The following is an 18197-nucleotide window of genomic DNA, read 5'->3' as shown; positions in this document are numbered from 1 at the left end:
GTGGAGACTAGGGACTAGTGGCCACATTTTACAAACTTCAGTCAAATGTCTATGTGATGTAGGCTGTATGCCCAACCCCATTCCTACCTTCAAGTGTTTTTGTTGCCAAACAAGAGTCCCTGTGCCCAACACATAGTGAGGCAAAACAACACCAAAATGTTGGCGCTGGGAACAAAGGTTTATTGTGGGGACATGAAAGGAGATGGATGTCTCACGCCTTAAAAACTCCAAACTTCTGAAAGCTTTCAGCAAATGTCTTTCATAGAAAAAGGGAGAGAAGGGCATAGTTGGCTGTTATAAACTTCTTGGTAGCAGATCCTTTGTGCTTGAGGTCAGGGAGAAAGCAGCCATCCCCCTCTCTCTGCCATGAGGACCACTGTGAGGTTGACTGTTGGTGGAATGGATCTCTAATCAAGTCACTAATGGCTATGCTCCAGCCCTGCCCCATTATATTTTCAATGTGTTATAATTGTATGTATACTTGTGTGCTTCTGATTACCAGTTTATCATACCGTAAGCTCTGTGAGGGAAAGGCCTACATCTGACTTATACTTAACTGCTAACATCAGGCCTGGCATACAGTAGGTGCTCATGAAATAAATGTTTTACATAAATGAATGAGTTAATGAATGGATGAATGGTTAAACAAGAAACAAATCATGGAAATATAAGGAAGGCATCAAATATCCATACCACAAAAGGTCTCTGGGCCTTTAAAGGTCAGGAACTAGATTGCCTGTAGAAATCAGCAGAAGTTTTTCTCCAGAGGAGGTGATCTGAAAGTAGTTACTCCCCAACTGGAAAAGGTCATTAATGGAATAGCCCAGGAAGTAGCTCAGTCCCTCAGATTTCTGAGAGAGGAAGTCACAAATGAAAAGCTGTTCCTCATTTCCTGGGAAGTCATTGGCTAGCAGGAGCTGCATTCCTTTGAGCTGAGCATGTGTGGAACTTCCAGCCTAGGTAGCAGAATGGAACTTGGAATGAATAGCTCAGCAAAAAAGAACCCAGGGACAATGGGGCTGGGCCCAGCTTCCCTGTGCCAGCTCTTGAGCTCATGGAATACTGAAGCTCAGCTAGCCTTGTCGGGGGAGACAGATGACGTCCTTTGGATTGTACCACTTCAGAGGACTCAGAGAGAAATTTTCACATTCAGACAGCATTAGGTTCCTTAGAAGATGTGCTGAAATACCTGGTAATGGTTCAAGTTCTCACCACTATTCAACAATCCACCCACCAAGTATACATGAAGGTCTGTTTTGCTTTAAAGATGGTGAAGGTCCAAACATCATGAGAGCAATGAATGGTGCTTCATGATGAGGGGTGGGGTGAAGATAAGGGGTAGGTTTCAAGGCTCTGTGTAACACATCAGAGGAGGGAGCACAGGAGATTTAAGAGGAAAATCTGATATGAATATATGCTGTCAGTTTCAGGTCAGGGGATTCAATGAGGGGGAGACTAGATTCCTGGAGGAGAGAATTAACTATAGATAATGACACAACCACAAAGACCCTCGTGTCTCTGCTGGCTTGTCCTGAGTCTTTTACATATGATCAAGTTTGGGGAACATGCCATCAATCACTGGAAGATGTAGTGGGGAATTTTGCTGCAGCTGCTGTTCCTTCTCTGCTTTTTCCCATCATTAATTCCTTCAAGACACACTGATACATTGATGGAGATCTAAGAAAGAGAAGGCTAAATTTCATTTATTCATATCTAGATCTTTTCTTGTAGATTAGAAGGGAGTTGAAGGCAGGAATGACAAATTACTTTGCCTAGAATAAACCACATTGCCTTAAATATAATGAAATAGGTGTTTCACAGGTGAGGAAAGAAAGAACAAAAGGAAGGAAGGGATGGGGGAGGAAGGAGGGAAAGAAGGGAAGAAAAATTTATCAGAGATGTCAAGGAAGGTAGGGGAGAGAAAATACTGAACTTGGCTTGCATCACAAGAAGATGCCTGGTGTCACAGAAGGAAGTTACCTAGAGACCCATCCAGGTAGTCAGTATAGGGAATTAAACATAAGCTTGCTATTGACAAAGGCCAGCTCCTTGGTTTGCTTCTTTGACATATTCTGGATTTAGTACTTTAATAGTAGAGGTGAAGGGGGTATAGGGGAGACAGACTTTAACAGAAAAACTGTAAAGGAAAAGACAAGTACCTCCATGTATTGGCTGTGCTCTATCTACCCTACAAGGCTACTAACATAACTCTGAGTCATTTCCTCAGTGGTTGTGTCTTTAGGAGGAAGTGGAAAGCTTAACACCTTTTATTAGACCGCCTTTTTCATATGGGAGGATTCATTTCATCCTCAATTCCCAGAAAGTACTTAAATGGTACAACCATGTACAGTCTGGGCACATTTGGTCCCCACTTCTATATATGCCATTCCTTTCCTCTTATCAGGGATAAAAAAGATAGATTACAGCCATCATCTCATCAGGGTAGGGGGTATTATTTACATGTAAAATTATTTATAGCATCTAATGTGTATTAGAAACTGCCCGTCAATGCAGGAGACATAAGAGACACGGGTTTGATCCCTGGAGAAGGAAATGGCAACCCACTCCAGTATTCTTGCCTGGAGAATTACAGTGACAGAGGAACCTGGCAGCTACAGTCCATGAAGTCGCAGAGTCAGACACGACTGAAGCGACTTAGCACAGCACAATGTGTGTTAAGTAATGTGCTGGCAGCTAAGAGGTAATCTTTCCCCACATATCTTGCAAGAGCTAACGTCTCCACTTTACAGATCAGGAGCTTGAGGGTCAGATTTAGCTTGACCTATTTCTAGCTATCTCATAGAAAGTAGAATTCAGATAAAAGCAATCTCCTTTTGACTACCTACTGATTTATGTAGACCTTTTAGTAAATAAGAACTAAACTTCAAGCCCAAAGCACCTCATTTTCATAATAATCATCACCTATAAATAAAATGAATAGTTGCTAGACCAGAGAGGGTGAAAATACAGAGGCCAGCGGAGCAGACGATACCATCTTTACAGAGCTAGCTTAGCACAGGGCCTTTCAGTCTCACTGAAGTTCAAACCACTACAAGGCCACAGTTTGAGGCGGACTAGCAGACACACGTGTACCCTACGCATGCGCCTAGAACGGACCTACCCGCCCCTTCGACCGGACCTCTTTAGCCAAGTCACCAACAAGCCCTCTAAATGCCCGCCCTCAAGGCTAAACCCTCGACCAATCAGGAGGCAAAAGCCATCATGTACGTCACTTATTTAGCATATACCCTCTCCCCGCCCCCAAGCCACAGCCCCGCCCCGTCTGAGGCAGGGATTGTCGCCTAAGCGCTTCGTCCTAGCACCTGATTGGCTCCCTTACCAGCTCCGCCTCCGTCTCCTCTCACTGCCCTCCCCTCCACGCTCCCACAGTGGCGGGCGGAGCTAAGTACGCAGGCGCGGGCGCTGCCTCTCCTTTCTGGTGGCCCGCCCTCCCTCCTCCCCCTCCCTCCCCTCCCCACCCCCTGTCCCCTCCTCTCCCGGCCTGCGTGCTCGCGTCTTCCTCCTGCACGCGCCGCCGCTAACCCAGCACTCTCGCCGGAGCCTCTGGCCCGTGCGTTCCTTTTTCCCTCCAGCTGTGGAGCGGGTGGGATCCTGCACTGCGATCGCGGCAGCAGCTCCAGCCCGGGCGGGTTCGGGCGGCGGCAGCGGCACGCGAGCCCCTAAGAGGACCGTACCACCGTCCGCCAGCAGGCGGGGGTGGGGGCCGGTCGCCCCGCTGTACACGCCTCAGCGACCCCGGGGGACTGAGGCGTCGCCGCGCCTGGAAGCTTGAGCGCCGAGCCGGCCTCGACCCCGAGCTCGGAGCCCCGGCGGGCCGCGCCCGCCTCCGGCCCCACCCATCCGGGCCAAGGAGGCCGCGGCCATGGCTGAGACGGAGGAGCGGAGCCTAGACAACTTCTTCGCCAAGAGAGATAAAAAGAAGAAGAAGGAGCGGAGCAACCGGGCGGCGAGCGCAGCGAGCGCGGCGGGCGGCGCTGGCGGGAGCAGCGGAGCCACGGGCGCGGCGGGCGGTGGGGCGGGCGCGGGCACCCGGCCGGGCGATAGCGGGACCGCGGGCGTGGGGGCCACTGGCCCTGGGGCCGCCACCAAGGTTGTGACAAAGGTGAGGGGCCGGGGAGTTAGGGCCCGGGCCGCGCGCTTGCGCCTATGTGCCCGCCCCCGCCTGCCTTCCTGGGGAAGCGGCCGGGGCCGGCCGGCGGGCTGACGGGCGCGGAGCCTGCCACGTGACGCGGGCTTCCCACGGCGGGCCGCCTCGCGTTCCCCGCCGGACCACAGCGGCCCTGCTCCCGACCCTCTTCGCCTGGCTCGGGCCAGCACGCAGGCAGGCGGCGGCACCCTCCTGGGGAATCGGCCCGGGTCGGAAGTACATCTATAGGGTGACGTCTACTCTTGAGTAATTTAGCGTTCTGATTTCAGCCTAGTAGTGTGAAATGCATTTTCTAACAGTCACATTTGTGGCAGATCTAATTGGCTCTACTTGGTCTGGAAACCTGTAAAAGAAAACTCTCATACAAGATTGAGGTAGACGTTTAGTTATGGGCTTACTATTGACTTCATCCGATGTTTCCTGGTTGCTTTTTAAGTAACAAGTCTCATGAAGGAACCGGGTGGAAGTAACAAAGTTTAGTCACGTTTGTCCTCAAGCCAAACCCCAATGTCATAAACATTAGCCCTGCTTTTTAAACAAGTGGGGGTTGAGCAAGGGCTTTGGCCAGAAAACGAGTCCACACTTTAGGTTCCAGCCACTTGACCCCTTCTTAATAGTCTGATGGTTGTTTTAGGTGTGTTTTAAAAATAGCTTTAATTGACTACCTGGTACTTGTTTTACAGGAGGAAGATGAGTGGAAAGAATTTGAGCAAAAAGAGGTTGATTACAGCGGCCTAAGAGTTCAAGCAATGCAAATAAGGTATGGTTTGGTTACAGATAACGTTTATGTCACCCACCGGATAAATACTGTATGTTTGGGATTTTTTTGTCCCAAAACAGCATCACAGTACTCTTGTGCTTTAGGTATGCTTATTACGACTAATGGATTGAGTCTATTTCTCCTCTGTGGTGGCAGCCCTTTTATATGCCAGTCAAATTAGCTGTCAGTTCTAAAATCCTGTGAGAGCTTGCCTACTTCGAGTCTTGGTTAGGCCTTTTTGAAACAGCTAAAATGGATTTTGTGCTTTCAGAATGTTTGCTTTTATTATTGGTGGGTTGAACTTAGCTTTTGTCTCAAAAGATAACATGGGTGGTTGTAATTGAAGCATAGTTAGAGGGAAATACAGATTTTACCTATTCAGCTTGTGTAATCAGCACGGAAGTCAAGAAAGGAAACATTACTGGTAGAGAAGAAAGCCCCCCTCCTAACCTCTTGTAGTCATTGTTTTAACCCCCAAATGACCACTGTCCTAACACTATAGATTAATTTTCCCTAGAAACTTACAGAAATGGAATCATAGCCTAAGCATAAAGTTTTAAGAAAACAATAATTCCTGAAAATTACATTGGCTGGTTTAGAAGATTTGAAATTAACATGTTTTATCAAATCCAGTCTATGGTAGTCACATGAACTTTAGATTCATGTCAATAAATGTCATGTTTTTGAAGTTTTCATGAAGTGGAAAATCCGTTGGCTTAGATTAAAAACCGTTTATTCCCAGTTTCAAGAAGCAAGTGATCCTAGGGAATTACCTCAGTGCTCTCACTACTAGGGGCCCAAGTTCTTTTACTGGTTGGGGAACTAGTCCTGCATACCATGTGGTGTGGCCAAAAAAGAAGTGACCCTGATGCACTGCCTTCCAGATTGAAGTTTGTGATTTATATTTACTCGTGACCACCTGGCACAGTGGAGGAAATAACTTTTCCTTAACAGAATACTGTTCTTTGACCTCACTCAGTTAAGTTCAGTCGCTCAGTTGTGTCCGACTTTGCGACCCCATGGACTGCAGGCTTCCCTGTCCATCACCAGCTCCTGGAGCTTGCTCAAACTCATGTCCATCAGGTCAGTGATGCCGTCCAGACATCTCATCTTCTATTGTCCCCTTCTCCTCCTGCCTTTACTCTTTCCCAGTATCAGAGTCTTTTTCAGTGAGTCAATTCTTCACATCAGGTGGCCACAGTTTTGGAGTTTCAGCATCAGTCCTTCACTTGATGGTAATGTTTATAATGTTAAATGACTTGTTTAAAAAGCAGGGCTAATGTTTATGACATTTGTTGAATACTTAGCACAGCTAGGCATTCATGTCCTAGGTGCTTTCAAGTTGTTGCAAAGTGAAACCTGATTGACAGTGGGAAACTTAGGGAATAGTTTCTGTAAATTTGAAATACCTTCCTGGTGGTGTGAAGTAGAGGTGATAAAACTGGAGGTTTATTCCCAACCACTTTTTGGCTTCCTTCGTGTGTTACATGTTTTTGAAGAGGTATATATTTAGAAAATAATCCATTTTCTTTCTCCTGGCACTTGGCTTTTATAAATGGGGAGGAGGGATGTGGAGTGTTATTTGTAGTAGTGGAAGCACCTGTGTGTTGGGTTCCTGTGTTCTGTGGTAGAGTGGGCTCTTGCTCTGCCTTTCCTGATTGCCAGGCCGTGAAATGTGTGTTCTCAAAGACTCGACCACTGAGCAAGAGCAGCACTTTCTGAAGGAAGAGGTGTTCATTGAATGTTAGAAGTTGATGTTGTTATACAGGATATTTAAACTACCATCTATTTTTGTCATTGACTATATATCCCATATCCATTCACGGTTATTTTTCTTCATTTTTGGCTACTCCTGAGATGGTGGAACATTACTTAAATCACCTCTGTCTTTCACTTTTGCCAGAGGTGTAATTAAATCTCAGTTAGTGTGAGCATTGAGGTTTGCTTGACCCAAAATAGAGCAGCTTTTATACTGCATTTTACATTTTTAGCATCTAGTCATGGCCACTTAGTGGCCATGCAAAGGTCTTTCTCTTACCTGCTAACATTGAAAAACATACCTTCTTCCTAAAGGAAGCTGCTTTTGTGAATCCTTAGTCATTATGGAGTCTGGGGTGTATCTCTGTTGCCTTCATAAATCTATAGAAGGGAATACGTAAGTTTCCAGGAAAAGCTTGAGAGTGAGAAACTTTCATAATAATAATTATGAGGTTTCATAATAATAACTGAAAGTTTTAACTTTATCCTGAATTTGGGGCTTCTCAGGTGGCTCAGTGGTAAAGAATCCTCCTGCCAATGCAGAAATAGGGATTCGGTCCCTGGGTGGGGAAGATGACCTGGAGAAGGAAATGGCAACCCATTCCAGTAGGAGTGGAAATCCCCAGGGAAAGACACATTGGTTCAATAGAATGGAAAGTAGGTTACTCACACAAATAGGATGTAGTTGATAATAGAGCAAAAACATGGACTTAGGGAAAGACAAAGCTGGGCCTACATTGTAGCCCTGCTGCTTATGTGTGACCTTGTTACTTTACTTGTGAATGTTCTTACCTGCAGAATTGAGATGACTGCTCAGATTTGTTGTGAGGATTTTGAACAGGATGTTCATAATATATCCGCTTGGTTCATGTTAATCAACTTCTCTATTTAGTGGGTAGAGTGATTTACTCTTGGAAATTTTGCTGTTTAGCCATGAAGCATCTGCTTTATAATTCCAATATTTGAAGGAGTCGTGGAGACACTTTATGACTAAAGCCCTAGGCTGGTGAGTCAGTGGGCTTTCCAGATTGCTCAGTGGTTAAGAATCTGCCAACACAGGAGATGCTGGGTCAGTCTCTATGGGGAAGATCCCTGGAGAAGGACCTACTCCAGTATTCTTGCCTGAAGAATCCCATGTCAGAGGAGCCTGACGGGCTACAATCCATGGGGTCACAAGGAGTTGAATGTGACTGAGCACACATGCAAGATGGTGAGTCAGTTCACTATGGACTTAATAGGAGAACATGCCATTTCAGGTTGGCAGTAGTATAATCATACAAACAAAAACCCTCAGAGTTGCTGGAGTTCTGGAATGGTTGTTTTCTATGGCTTGATCTTACCTTTTGGGCTGAAGCCCTTGGAAGGAGAGAGAAAAGAAATATCTCTCTCCTCGGATATTAAAGGGGGGTGGTTATGCCTTTAATTTGTCATCTTTCCTATCCATGAGAGAGGCAGCCTTTCAATATGGGACAAGAGAAAATGAAACTTTAGAAATTGACTTAAAATATCTTGAAATTCTGTGTGTAGTCTTAATTTTTTTCCTTCTAACTTTTGTGTTGAAAAATTACAAACCACAGAAAAGTTGCAAGAATAGTAGAATAAGTACCCTTATACTTTTGCCTGAGGTCTACCAATCATTTTTGCCACATTTGCTTTCTCTTTAATTAGCTGCATACAGTCTTAAAAGTTCTTGGCACTAGTCGTAATAAGTTAGCATGCTCAACCACTGTTGAAGTTAAGTGCAGTTGAAAGAGGGGAAGTTTTTAGCAGTGGCAGACATACTGTATTAACATTCTAGCTCACATTTACCAACTAGGTCAAGATTTAAGTACCAGGAGTAGTAGGAGGTCACATGTCAAGTTTTGTGTCTAAGTTAATAAATCTTATTCAGGATTGCATCATTGTTTACAGACAGGTTCTGAGAGGGAAGCCATTGAGATAAAAGAAAGAGCATGGTGCTTAAGCTTAGATTATTGGTTATTATTATTAGGACCTATAGGCCTTTCCCTTCTTTAAAATGGATTTGAGGGAGAAAGATTTCATTTACTACTTGTTACTAAATGGTGAGCATTTGTCATGTTTCAGTAACATGAGCCTAGTGGTTGTCTAGAAATCTTTGGACAGCTAGACTTAAACCAGTTAGGTAGAACTAGTTAAGTTGTCCTTTGAAGAGAAGAAATTACTTCAGCATCCAATCTGGATTCATTGTAGAAAATATTTGATGTCTGGGCATTGATTGTTAGGTCTTGGAGTTGTAAAACAACAACAACTCCTCACGCTCAGCTGAACACCTGTGGGTCGTTTCAGTGATTTGTAGAGGCTGTGGATGGAGCCCAGGAGAGAGACGCTTATATCTGCCATGAAGGGGCCGAGAAAGAGTCCTTGGATGGGGTACAGTGACATTTTAAGCTGCCAGGAATGACACGTCAGGCGGTTTGCTGTCTCCCCAGTTTACTGTCATGGAAGTGGTTGCATAAAACCAGTGGAGCTGCCCGTTATTACTGGCAAAAGTACAGTCAAGTCTGGATTTTGTGTTAAGCTGCTTTAGTGTTGGAAGACGGGAGATAGGATGCTTAAATTCTGTAATGTCCCTTGAGGTAAGGAGGTAAAAAATTGTGTTTTTTATAAATATACTGCTGTAGCATTTGTGATCCTGATCAGTCTTACTTCAAAAAAGTGAGTTTATCAAATCTGAAAATATAGAAAATTTTCATATCATATTTCAGAGCTATAAAGACAATAAAATGAAGTGAGAGGCAGCCTGAAAGAATATGGGCTCTGGAGTCCCATTGACTTGACCCTGCTACCTTGTAACCCTGGGGAAGGTCCTTTAAGTATCTGAACATGAGTTTCCTCATATGTACAATGGGTCTTCTCCCCATCTTTGTTATTTCGAGGTTTAGCTTTGTAAAGTGGGTATAACACTGCCTGGCATAGTATAGAGATACTAAGTAAATACTCCTTTTTCTAGCATTATCATTCCTCCTACCCCACCAATAGCGCCGTATAGACTAAAGCATATTTAAGACAGTATACTTTGAGTTGTGATGATGAATTTATAGTGGCATTGTAGTTTTTAAAGCATCAAATTTAGCTGATGAGAAGCTGTATACTGGGTTAAATGTTAAATTTTAGCCTAGTTGTCTTCTGTGGAAATAATTCTTTGTAACATGTTTTTTGTTCTTTGACATTTGGAGGTTTGACATTTTCTGAAATACATAAGTATGAAAGAGTAATACGATATTTAAATTATTTCTGTCCTGCTGTTGGTACTGTGGCATTTCGGCAAGGCTCTTAGCATCTCTGGGCCTTATTTCCCTCTTGAATGAAGTGTCTCAACTAAACAATTTCCAGTGTTAAGTTTAGCTAATATTTCAGAATCTTATGAAGCCAAAATACTCAGCTGTCTTGTGCCTATTATCAATATAAAATCCCTCTAATGAAAATATATCACTTATTTTCTAGTGTAGTTTATACTTTGGAGGTATTTAGGATTTGTGGGGTTTTTTAAAATTTTAAATTTTTTAAAATTTCTGTCACTTGTCTCTGAGATTGAAAAAAGTGATGAAGACTCTCAGCATTCTATCATACTAAATTGGAATTTTTCTTTTTTTTTTTTTTTTTTTTTTTGCAGATTAGGGAAACAGTGTTTTTGGTTTTTAGAACATTTGAAAAGACAGCATAAAGATATATTCAAGGGATGATCAGTGTTAACATTTTTTTGGCTTTCCGTTTATTACAAGCTGATAATTTTGGAATTTAAATTATTAATCATCAAATATTAAAATAATTTAAGGAAATCGCTATTTTAAAGTTATACATATATGTGAACAATTGTGATTCAGTGCATGAAAAACCATTTCAAAATGTAACTGACCAAATGAAAGCTATCATAGTTTGGGGGGATATTAGAGTATAAAGTGCCATAAAGTCACTTAAATCTTTGTGAGCCTCTTATATCCCCATCTGGCATGGATTGGGTCGCTAGGACATTACTAACTACTTAGTCATTATAGCTAAGTGAATAACACCTGTGCTTTTATTAATAGCCCAAATTACATTATAGTGTAATTTACATAGGTATGTATTCAGAAGTGGGTAACTTTTTAAAAAAAACTTCTTTTGGGACAATTTTGACACTTGAGTACCACTGTTAGACTCCTGGATAAACTGTGACGTTCATACTCTTACCTATTCATTCTGCTTAAAAGCTTTAGGAAGGTCATACTGCTTGATATCCGTTTTAAAAGAACGTTTTCTTGTTGCATTTTTGTTTTTTCCAAATGCTATATTTTTTTCCTGTTAAAGGAATGTGACACTTTTATGAAAACTCAGATATTAAAAAAGCATGTAATAGCAGGTGCTGATGGCACTTACTCTGTGCCAAGCATTGTTCTGAGTGCTTTATGTCTGTTAATCAGTCTTCATAATGGGGTTGTTATCCTCAGTTTTACACATGAGGAGACTGAGGCATACAGAAGTTAGGTGCCGTCCTTACTCTTTCTCGCTGGTAAATGGCAGAGTCTGCATGTATTGAACAGGCAGTTTGGCCTTAGAATCTGCTCCTAACTGCATGAAGAAAATAAAGTCATGCATTCTAGCACCCACTTTTTAACATTTAGCTAAAAAATCATTCTAGATGTCTTTATTTATATTAGGTACATAGATTTTGTTTTAGTACATTGTTTATATGAAATGATCATTATTTCCATGTTAGTATAAGCCTAAAACATTATTTTAAATGACTGCATGGTATTCTACTACATATTATCAACAAGGAAAATTGAAGGCTGGCTTAGCCATACTCTGCACCCTTTTTTCCTCTCAAACCATAGTCTTAAGTAAAATCTTGCTGTAAATGCAGATTGAAGGTAAGTTCATTCCGCTTTCCTTCCTGTTGCCACCCTCGGCCTCTAAATTCTGCAGTTACCTCTGGTTGGTGGGCAGTGTTGCATGGTACCAGTTGTCTCTGTGTCATTAAAGGAGACCATTAGCAATTCAAGAAATTTGTCGTATAGCCAGAACTTACTTTAATAGACAGAGAAGGCTAACACCCTAAGATATCATTTTGCAAACACCAAGAGAAGCCCTTATGTTCCCAAGGTCACAGTCGGGGTAGGGGTCATGTGCACATTATGACCATCATGGATCAGCCATCAAAAAGAGAAAATGCCTGAAAGAGTGGAAGGTCAAGGACAGTATTTTTTTTAATAGAGGAAAGGATAGTTAGATTGATGGTGGAGACTGATAAGCTGAAGACCTAGGAAACACCACTAGTGTCACAGAAAATAATCCAGGGGAAAAGTGGTGTCTGTGCCAGATGCATCATCTGCAGGGACAAAGGAAGTTTGATTTGGCAGTTATCTTTGTGCTGTCAAGCCAGTGGAATAGAAAGACAAGCTATATGTACTTGTTAATTTAGCACATTCAGGTTTACATAACAGTAATAAGTAATCTAATACAAGGAGACATCATCAAAGATACCTTAAAGAGATTATACGCTTCTGACTCAAGTTAATTCAAGAATAGATAAATTAAAAAGAGGCATTAAATAGAATCTTAGAATGGTATGTCACCACTGAGGATGTATTTTGCATTTGTAATTAGTAGCAAGCCAAAGACTGAGTTCTTATATTCTCTTCTTTAAATGGGTGAGACATCTCTGTTATTAGGAACCAGTTCTGTGTATTCCCTATGTCTGGATAGTAGGGACTGATGCTAAACACTAACTTGTTTTCCTCTATTGGAATGTGAATTTTGAGAGTATTTTGTTACATGTACTAAAGGATTAGCAAATGAAATCCTAGACAACTTTTAAAAACAAGTCATTTGATCTGAATTGATATCAAAATATACTTATAAATGGCTGTTTGTACACTTTGGTTCCAGAAAAAAATCTAGTAATTGTACTTTTGATTCTTTTTCTCTACATGTCAGGTTAGATTGACCTTTCTTCCCTGCCTCAGTAGGGACTCCTATAAGTAATCAGCGTAGATTGTTATAAGTTGATGTGTTAGTACGTTAAATATTTCTAGATGTTCTTGACTGTATGAAGTTTGCAGAAAGGGAAATGGAGACTGTCATCGGTTTTTATGAACTTTTGCCAGTGATGAATTCTTTCACATGAAGTTAAATTGAGGCCCCAATGCATAAAATAAAATTCCCTGTTTCTTCCTTTCCCTTTAAAAAAAAAAAAAAAGACGAGCTTGGCATTTGGGCTTGAAGAGGGTTAAGTACCTTCTCCAGAATCACAGATCAATATTGATAGAACTAAGGATTTGGACTGACAGATTTTCCACCTGAAAATTGGACTGCTCAGGTGCTTAATTTTTTTCAGTATCCCTCATGAGTCCTGTCCCCCAGGACCCAAACAAAAATCTTGTTTCTGTAATTGAATTCATGTACTTATTTTCCAATAGTGAAAAGGAAGAAGATGAAGTTGAAAAAAGAGAAGATCCAAGTGATAATTGGGAAGAAGGTGGAGGTGGAGGTGGTGGTGGTGGTGTAGAAAAATCTTCAGGCCCTTGGAATAAAACTGCTCCGGTACAAGCACCTCCTGCTCCAGTAGTTGGTAATCTTAATATTTCATTTCATAAAGATGTGTTATTTGTCTATAATTTTATAGGCAGTCAGCTTTCAACTAAATGCATGTTTGCAGTGAGTGAGTAGGGTCTTCTTTCAGTTGCTAGGAGAGAGATTTGTGTCTGATGTAAACATGTTCATATCCTCAGTAAAGGAATTTGGAAGTTAAGGCTGTAGGCTGCTTAAGTCTTAGAATAATCCTATAGTGATCCTATAGCTTGCCAGACATGTTCAAGGTTTTTGGATTGTTTGTTTTTCGGTTTTTGACAGCTGACTAAGTACCCATCTTTTTTTTTTTTTCCTTTTCCCATTTTACTCAGTCTGAAGAATGAGTTCTCAGAAGGGGAATATCTCAGATAATTTTCTTTCTTTCTGTTGTTCAGAGACGTTTAATGCAAATAAATATTGATTTTTTTTTCCATAATTGTTAAATGATCAAGCATTCAGGAGTAGCTTGTTAAAATGCCAGGCACTGAGTGGTTTCTCTAAACTGTTACAAAACATCAGTTACAGAAACCCCAGAACCGACAATGACTAGTGGCGTGTATAGGCCTCCTGGAGCCAGGTTGACCACAACAAGGAAAGCACCACAAGGACCACCGGAAATCTATAGTGACACGCAGTTCCCATCCCTGCAGTCCACTGCCAAGCATGTAGAAAGCCGGAAGTAAGTATTCTCAATATTTTGTTTTGAAACCTTTTGCCTTGGCCAGAAAATGGGGTGTTTGGTATTTGAAAACCCACCTTAATAAGTATTAGGTACATTATTGCTGCTTCAACGTTCCTTATGTTATAGACTAGAGAAATCAGCAATATTTTATTGTATTCCCAGTTAATGTGAATAGATGAAAGATGTTGACATTTATATATCTAATACTAAAAATAATCTTATTTCAGCAATACTTAAATGAATGCCACCTGGAGTTAAATGACCACATATGGGACATCCACATCTTATATAGGGACATGATTTTTTCTTTTAAGTAAATAAAATAGGAAGAATGTAAATGACATAATATGGAATTGTTGGGGAGTGGCTTTTAAATTAAATCTTAGCCTTTTTGCCTCTTTGAGGGCACAGTTGACTTGAATCTAAACCTCTGACCTTGCTCTGTCCTACACACAAGGCACTGATTCACCACACTCATCTTTATCTGATCCATTCCCATAAAAGTAGAAGTGCAGAGAAGTCTTTGAATAATGAGTAAAACTTTACTTGAATGAGAAAATTGTTGCCCTTACTTACATATAAAAAAAAGAGATGTATTGTCCTTTTTTTGCTAAGAGTAAAAGTGAGTCTTAGAAGGATTCACCATGCCATTAGACAGCTTTTTAACTTTGCAATTGTCTTGAAATTGGTCTCAGAACAGGATTTCAGTTAATAGCATTTGGTAGAATTGCTACCACAGAAAATATGACCATAGAGCTTCAGTATAATATTCTATATTTTCTGTTCAATTGAAGCCTTAAGAATGGTTTTGATAAGGATTTTACACACCAGTTTCCCCCTCTTATCCCTTCCTCAAGATTTTTCCAAGGGGTGGCTTTTTTATTTTAATTCAAGAAAGAATATTTTCAGAACAGCCTAGTGAAGAAGAAATATTTACTGATTACATTTCTTTTCCCTTAGGGATAAAGAAATGGAGAAGAGCTTTGAAGTAGTAAGACACAAAACTAGAGGTAGGGATGAGTTTTCAAAAAACCAGGCCCTTAAACTTCAGCTAGACAACCAGTATGCTGTGCTTGAGAATCAGAAAAGCAGCCACACACAGTGCAATTAAGGAATGGTGTTTGCTAACCCTTCTAAGGTAACTAAACCACAGCTAACCACCACGGACAGCCATCCATCTGATCTCTGCTGGATCTACAGCCGATGCAGACTACTTGGTATACGTGACTGACCATGTTGCACTATGGAAGTTTAAGTGTTACAACTGCTCTTTATGTGTATTGGATTTAGGGGGGTTTTCATAGTTATATTAATGTTCGAACTAGATTCAGCAGTGTTCTTTGATAATTACTCTGCGAGTACGAAAAAAAAAAAATCAAAAACTGCAGCCAGTGGTCATATCAAAATCTTTTTATGTTCAGATACTGAGCCTTCGTAAGGGTTGACTACCTCAGATTTGCTGCACTCATTGTGGACTTCATGTGGATCACAACTTCTGGATAAGAAGGTTACAGCTATTAAGTGTCATGTGAAACTTGAAACCAGCTCTACTGGATTCCTATCAGAAATCCTGCAGAAAGTCAGCCATCTGGGTTCTGATCTGCTGTAAAAGATGAAGATTTAAGTGACCTTAATTAACCTGTCCTGTGCCCCATCTATAAGGAATACTCTGAGGTGGACTGTAGCTGGATTAGACTTCCTGGAACATGCCGCTCTCAAAAGAACTAATGTGCTTGGATAATCTGTAGGGCTCTGACTTATAATTTAAAACTTTGAGTTGTATTCTGAGGTAACCACAAATTAAATTCAACCAAACTTGGGTCACCAAGTGGGGAAAGGGGTAGGAGGGAAAAATCTTATTTCTTTTAGTAATTTTTTATTTGGGTAATGCTTTTTCTGTGTTCCATATTAAGGCTTTTTTTTTTTTTTTTTTTTGCTATCACTTGGAATAGTTCTTTGACAGAGCATATTGCTTAGCTCAGTAACCTGAAGTATACATTGGAATTGTGAAATGTCTCATGAATTTGCCAATCCCTAGAGTGGAACCAAATGGCCTTTAATGTAAAGGGCAGTAAATGCAGGGGGCTCTACTTCAGGTGCTGCTAAAGCCTCCTCTAATCAGGTCTAAATTGTATAGTAAACTGGTGGAAAGACTTTGTTTAGTTTCTGCTCAGGCCAAGGGAATCACTGTCCTGTCCTTAACAAATTTAAAGCAGTAAGAGCAGAACCTCAACCTGAAACACACTTAAGTTTCACAGATCTTGCATGATCTTTGACAAGAATTACAGATGCACTTGTGCCCAAACATTTAAGGTGTTAGGTATTCTGTAGATGCAGTGATTGTCCCAGCCTAGCTTTGGTATCAACCTTCTGGTGTGTCTTTAAGTTGATCATTTGGAGTGTCAGGGGCAAAAGACAGATGATGTAGCACTTCTGTTTTTAATAATTACAGCTTAAACTATCCAGTAATTTTTAGTCCTGAAAAGGGACACCAGGACGCTACCCAGGATTACTGAGAAGTCTTTCCATCTAATGAGATAGTCTCGTAATTTCCTAGTTTTGTATCTTCAGTAGAAATATTTCAAAGTGGCATGTGACCACTTGATGCAGAGTCTGGGTTTCTCTATAATAAAATCCCTTTGCCAAATGTAGGAGTTGCAGACTTGCTACTGGCAAGAGTGAAGCAAATGGGTGAGTAAAACTATCCTGTTGTGGGAGCATTTTCCTCTAGGAGTTGAGTCTTGATAAAAGTGTCAATGCAGGAATCCCACTCCTGGGAAGCTAACAGAATCACCTGATGGGACCTGCAAACTGTATCTGGGCAATAATGTTGGAGTTACTTGAGGTGACAGGCAGGATGCCTATGTTCTGATGTGCTTGGGTGAGTAGCTGAGCCAGCCAAGGAGAGTTTGGATGATTGAGAAACAAAGGATTCTTGGTTAATCTGAAGACTTCATTTGGGTACCAAAAATCTTTTAACAAATAATCTCTTGAACCTTGAGCCACATATTTCCCCTGAAAAGTGCATTTTTTCCAGCAAAATTTTGTTGGGGATTATGTTATTGAGGAACAGAGATGAATATATGGAAAAGTTATTTAATGGCATAGAAATCTAAAGACCTGCAAGGAGACTTAAAAATCCCAACCCTTGTTACAACTTTTTAAAAGATTGTGGAATTATCAAAGTGCACATGAATCAAGTTTTAATATGCTGTATGATGGGTGGATGAGGCTGTCCATTGTACCATTTCTTTCTTTGAATTCTCAGGCATGGTTTGGCAGTGCAAAAACTATGTGTCATTAACGAATTCAATAAAAGTAAATATATGGATTTTGGAGTCTGGTTTTTGCTCAACTGGTAACTTATCCTCTATTTTTGCAAATGGAGGATTGATGACATTCCTAGTTTGCTCTGGGAGGATGATAATCTCATCCTGAGTGACCTTCCCATTTGAGAAATGTCTGTTTTTAATGTTAAAAAACCAGACCTGGAATGAAATTGTGAAGCTGTGATGAATATTCTTTTCCAAGGTAAAAACTGAGATGCACACTTGTCTTCATTGCTGTATTAAGCTTTGTTGTCTTAGACCGTGGCAGGGGAATCTACACTATCTACTGTATCTACTATGTAAATTAAAGATTTGAGGCCTTATCCTCAGAAGCTTACAAATTTCTCAAATGAGAAATTTCAGAATTTAGTCTGAATTATAGTCCCTACTAGGCTTCCCTGGTAACTCAGATAAAGGATTCACCTGCAATGCAGTAGACCCTGATTCAATTCCTAAGTTGGAAAGTTCCCCTGGAGAAGAGATAGGCTACCCACTCCAGTATTCTTGGGTTTCTTTGATGGGTCAGACAATAAATTTGCCTGCAATGTGGGAGACATGGGTTGGAGACCTGCGTTCAATCCCTGGGTTAGGAGGATCCTCTGGAGAACGCCATTGAAACCCATGTCAGTATTCTTGCCTGGGGAATCCCACATGGACAGAGGTGAGCTGCAGACCATGGGGTCAGAGTTGGACATGACTGAGCAACTAAGCACAGCATAGCACATGTAGTCCCTAAATTTCTAAACAATAGAGAAAGTATATTTTAAGTAATTTTTGAAATACCAAAAGTCAAATACAAGTATTTGAACTATTCATTTTGAAATGTAAGTAGATGTATTTTTTTCAAGCCTACAACTCATTTGTTTAGTAATTGAATTATGTGCCTGTTAATGTTCCTCATCCATTTCACCCATCTCCATATGCCCATCT

At 41.0% G+C, this 18197-nt stretch overlaps 1 protein-coding gene and 1 long non-coding RNA gene across 10 annotated transcripts; one reads left to right on the top strand and one right to left on the bottom strand.

Moving 5' to 3' along the window:
• Positions 1-159: 159 nt before the first annotated feature.
• Positions 160-1037, bottom strand: LOC139034808 (uncharacterized). Its single transcript, XR_011487366.1, has 2 exons — positions 694-1037; positions 160-388 (listed from the first exon to the last, which is right to left on the bottom strand). It is a non-coding gene; the product is annotated as an uncharacterized lncRNA (long non-coding RNA).
• Positions 1038-3577: 2540 nt separating this feature from the next.
• Positions 3578-17261, top strand: CDV3 (CDV3 homolog). Of its 9 annotated transcripts, none has more exons than XM_070466733.1 (6): positions 3578-4123; positions 4852-4928; positions 13106-13257; positions 13776-13935; positions 14899-14948; positions 15360-17261. In XM_070466733.1, the coding sequence occupies exons 1-6, from the start codon at positions 3884-3886 to the stop codon at positions 15374-15376; spliced, it is 696 nt and encodes a 231-aa protein (XP_070322834.1). In that variant the 5' UTR covers positions 3578-3883; the 3' UTR covers positions 15377-17261. The 9 variants fall into 9 exon arrangements, 8 of the variants coding, with proteins under 8 accessions (XP_070322834.1, XP_070322835.1, XP_020751533.2 ...); XM_070466734.1 differs by lacking the exon at positions 15360-17261 and adding an exon at positions 15077-15320; XM_020895874.2 differs by lacking the exon at positions 14899-14948.
• Positions 17262-18197: the final 936 nt, after the last annotated feature.

Source organism: Odocoileus virginianus, chromosome 4, assembly GCF_023699985.2.
Source record: "Odocoileus virginianus isolate 20LAN1187 ecotype Illinois chromosome 4, Ovbor_1.2, whole genome shotgun sequence".
NCBI lineage: Eukaryota > Metazoa > Chordata > Mammalia > Artiodactyla > Cervidae > Odocoileus > Odocoileus virginianus.
This window is presented reverse-complemented; position numbering and strand designations above follow the sequence as displayed.

Bases quoted from the DNA above. Each gene is read 5' to 3' on its own strand.
- CDV3 (XM_070466732.1), top strand. From the start codon at position 3,884: ATGGCTGAGACGGAGGAGCGGAGCCTAGACAACTTCTTCGCCAAGAGA. The intron at 4,929-13,105 runs GTATGGTTTGGT...ATTTTCCAATAG, and splicing joins GTTCAAGCAATGCAAATAAG to TGAAAAGGAAGAAGATGAAG. The intron at 13,936-14,898 runs GTAAGTATTCTC...CTTTTCCCTTAG, and splicing joins AAGCATGTAGAAAGCCGGAA to GGATAAAGAAATGGAGAAGA.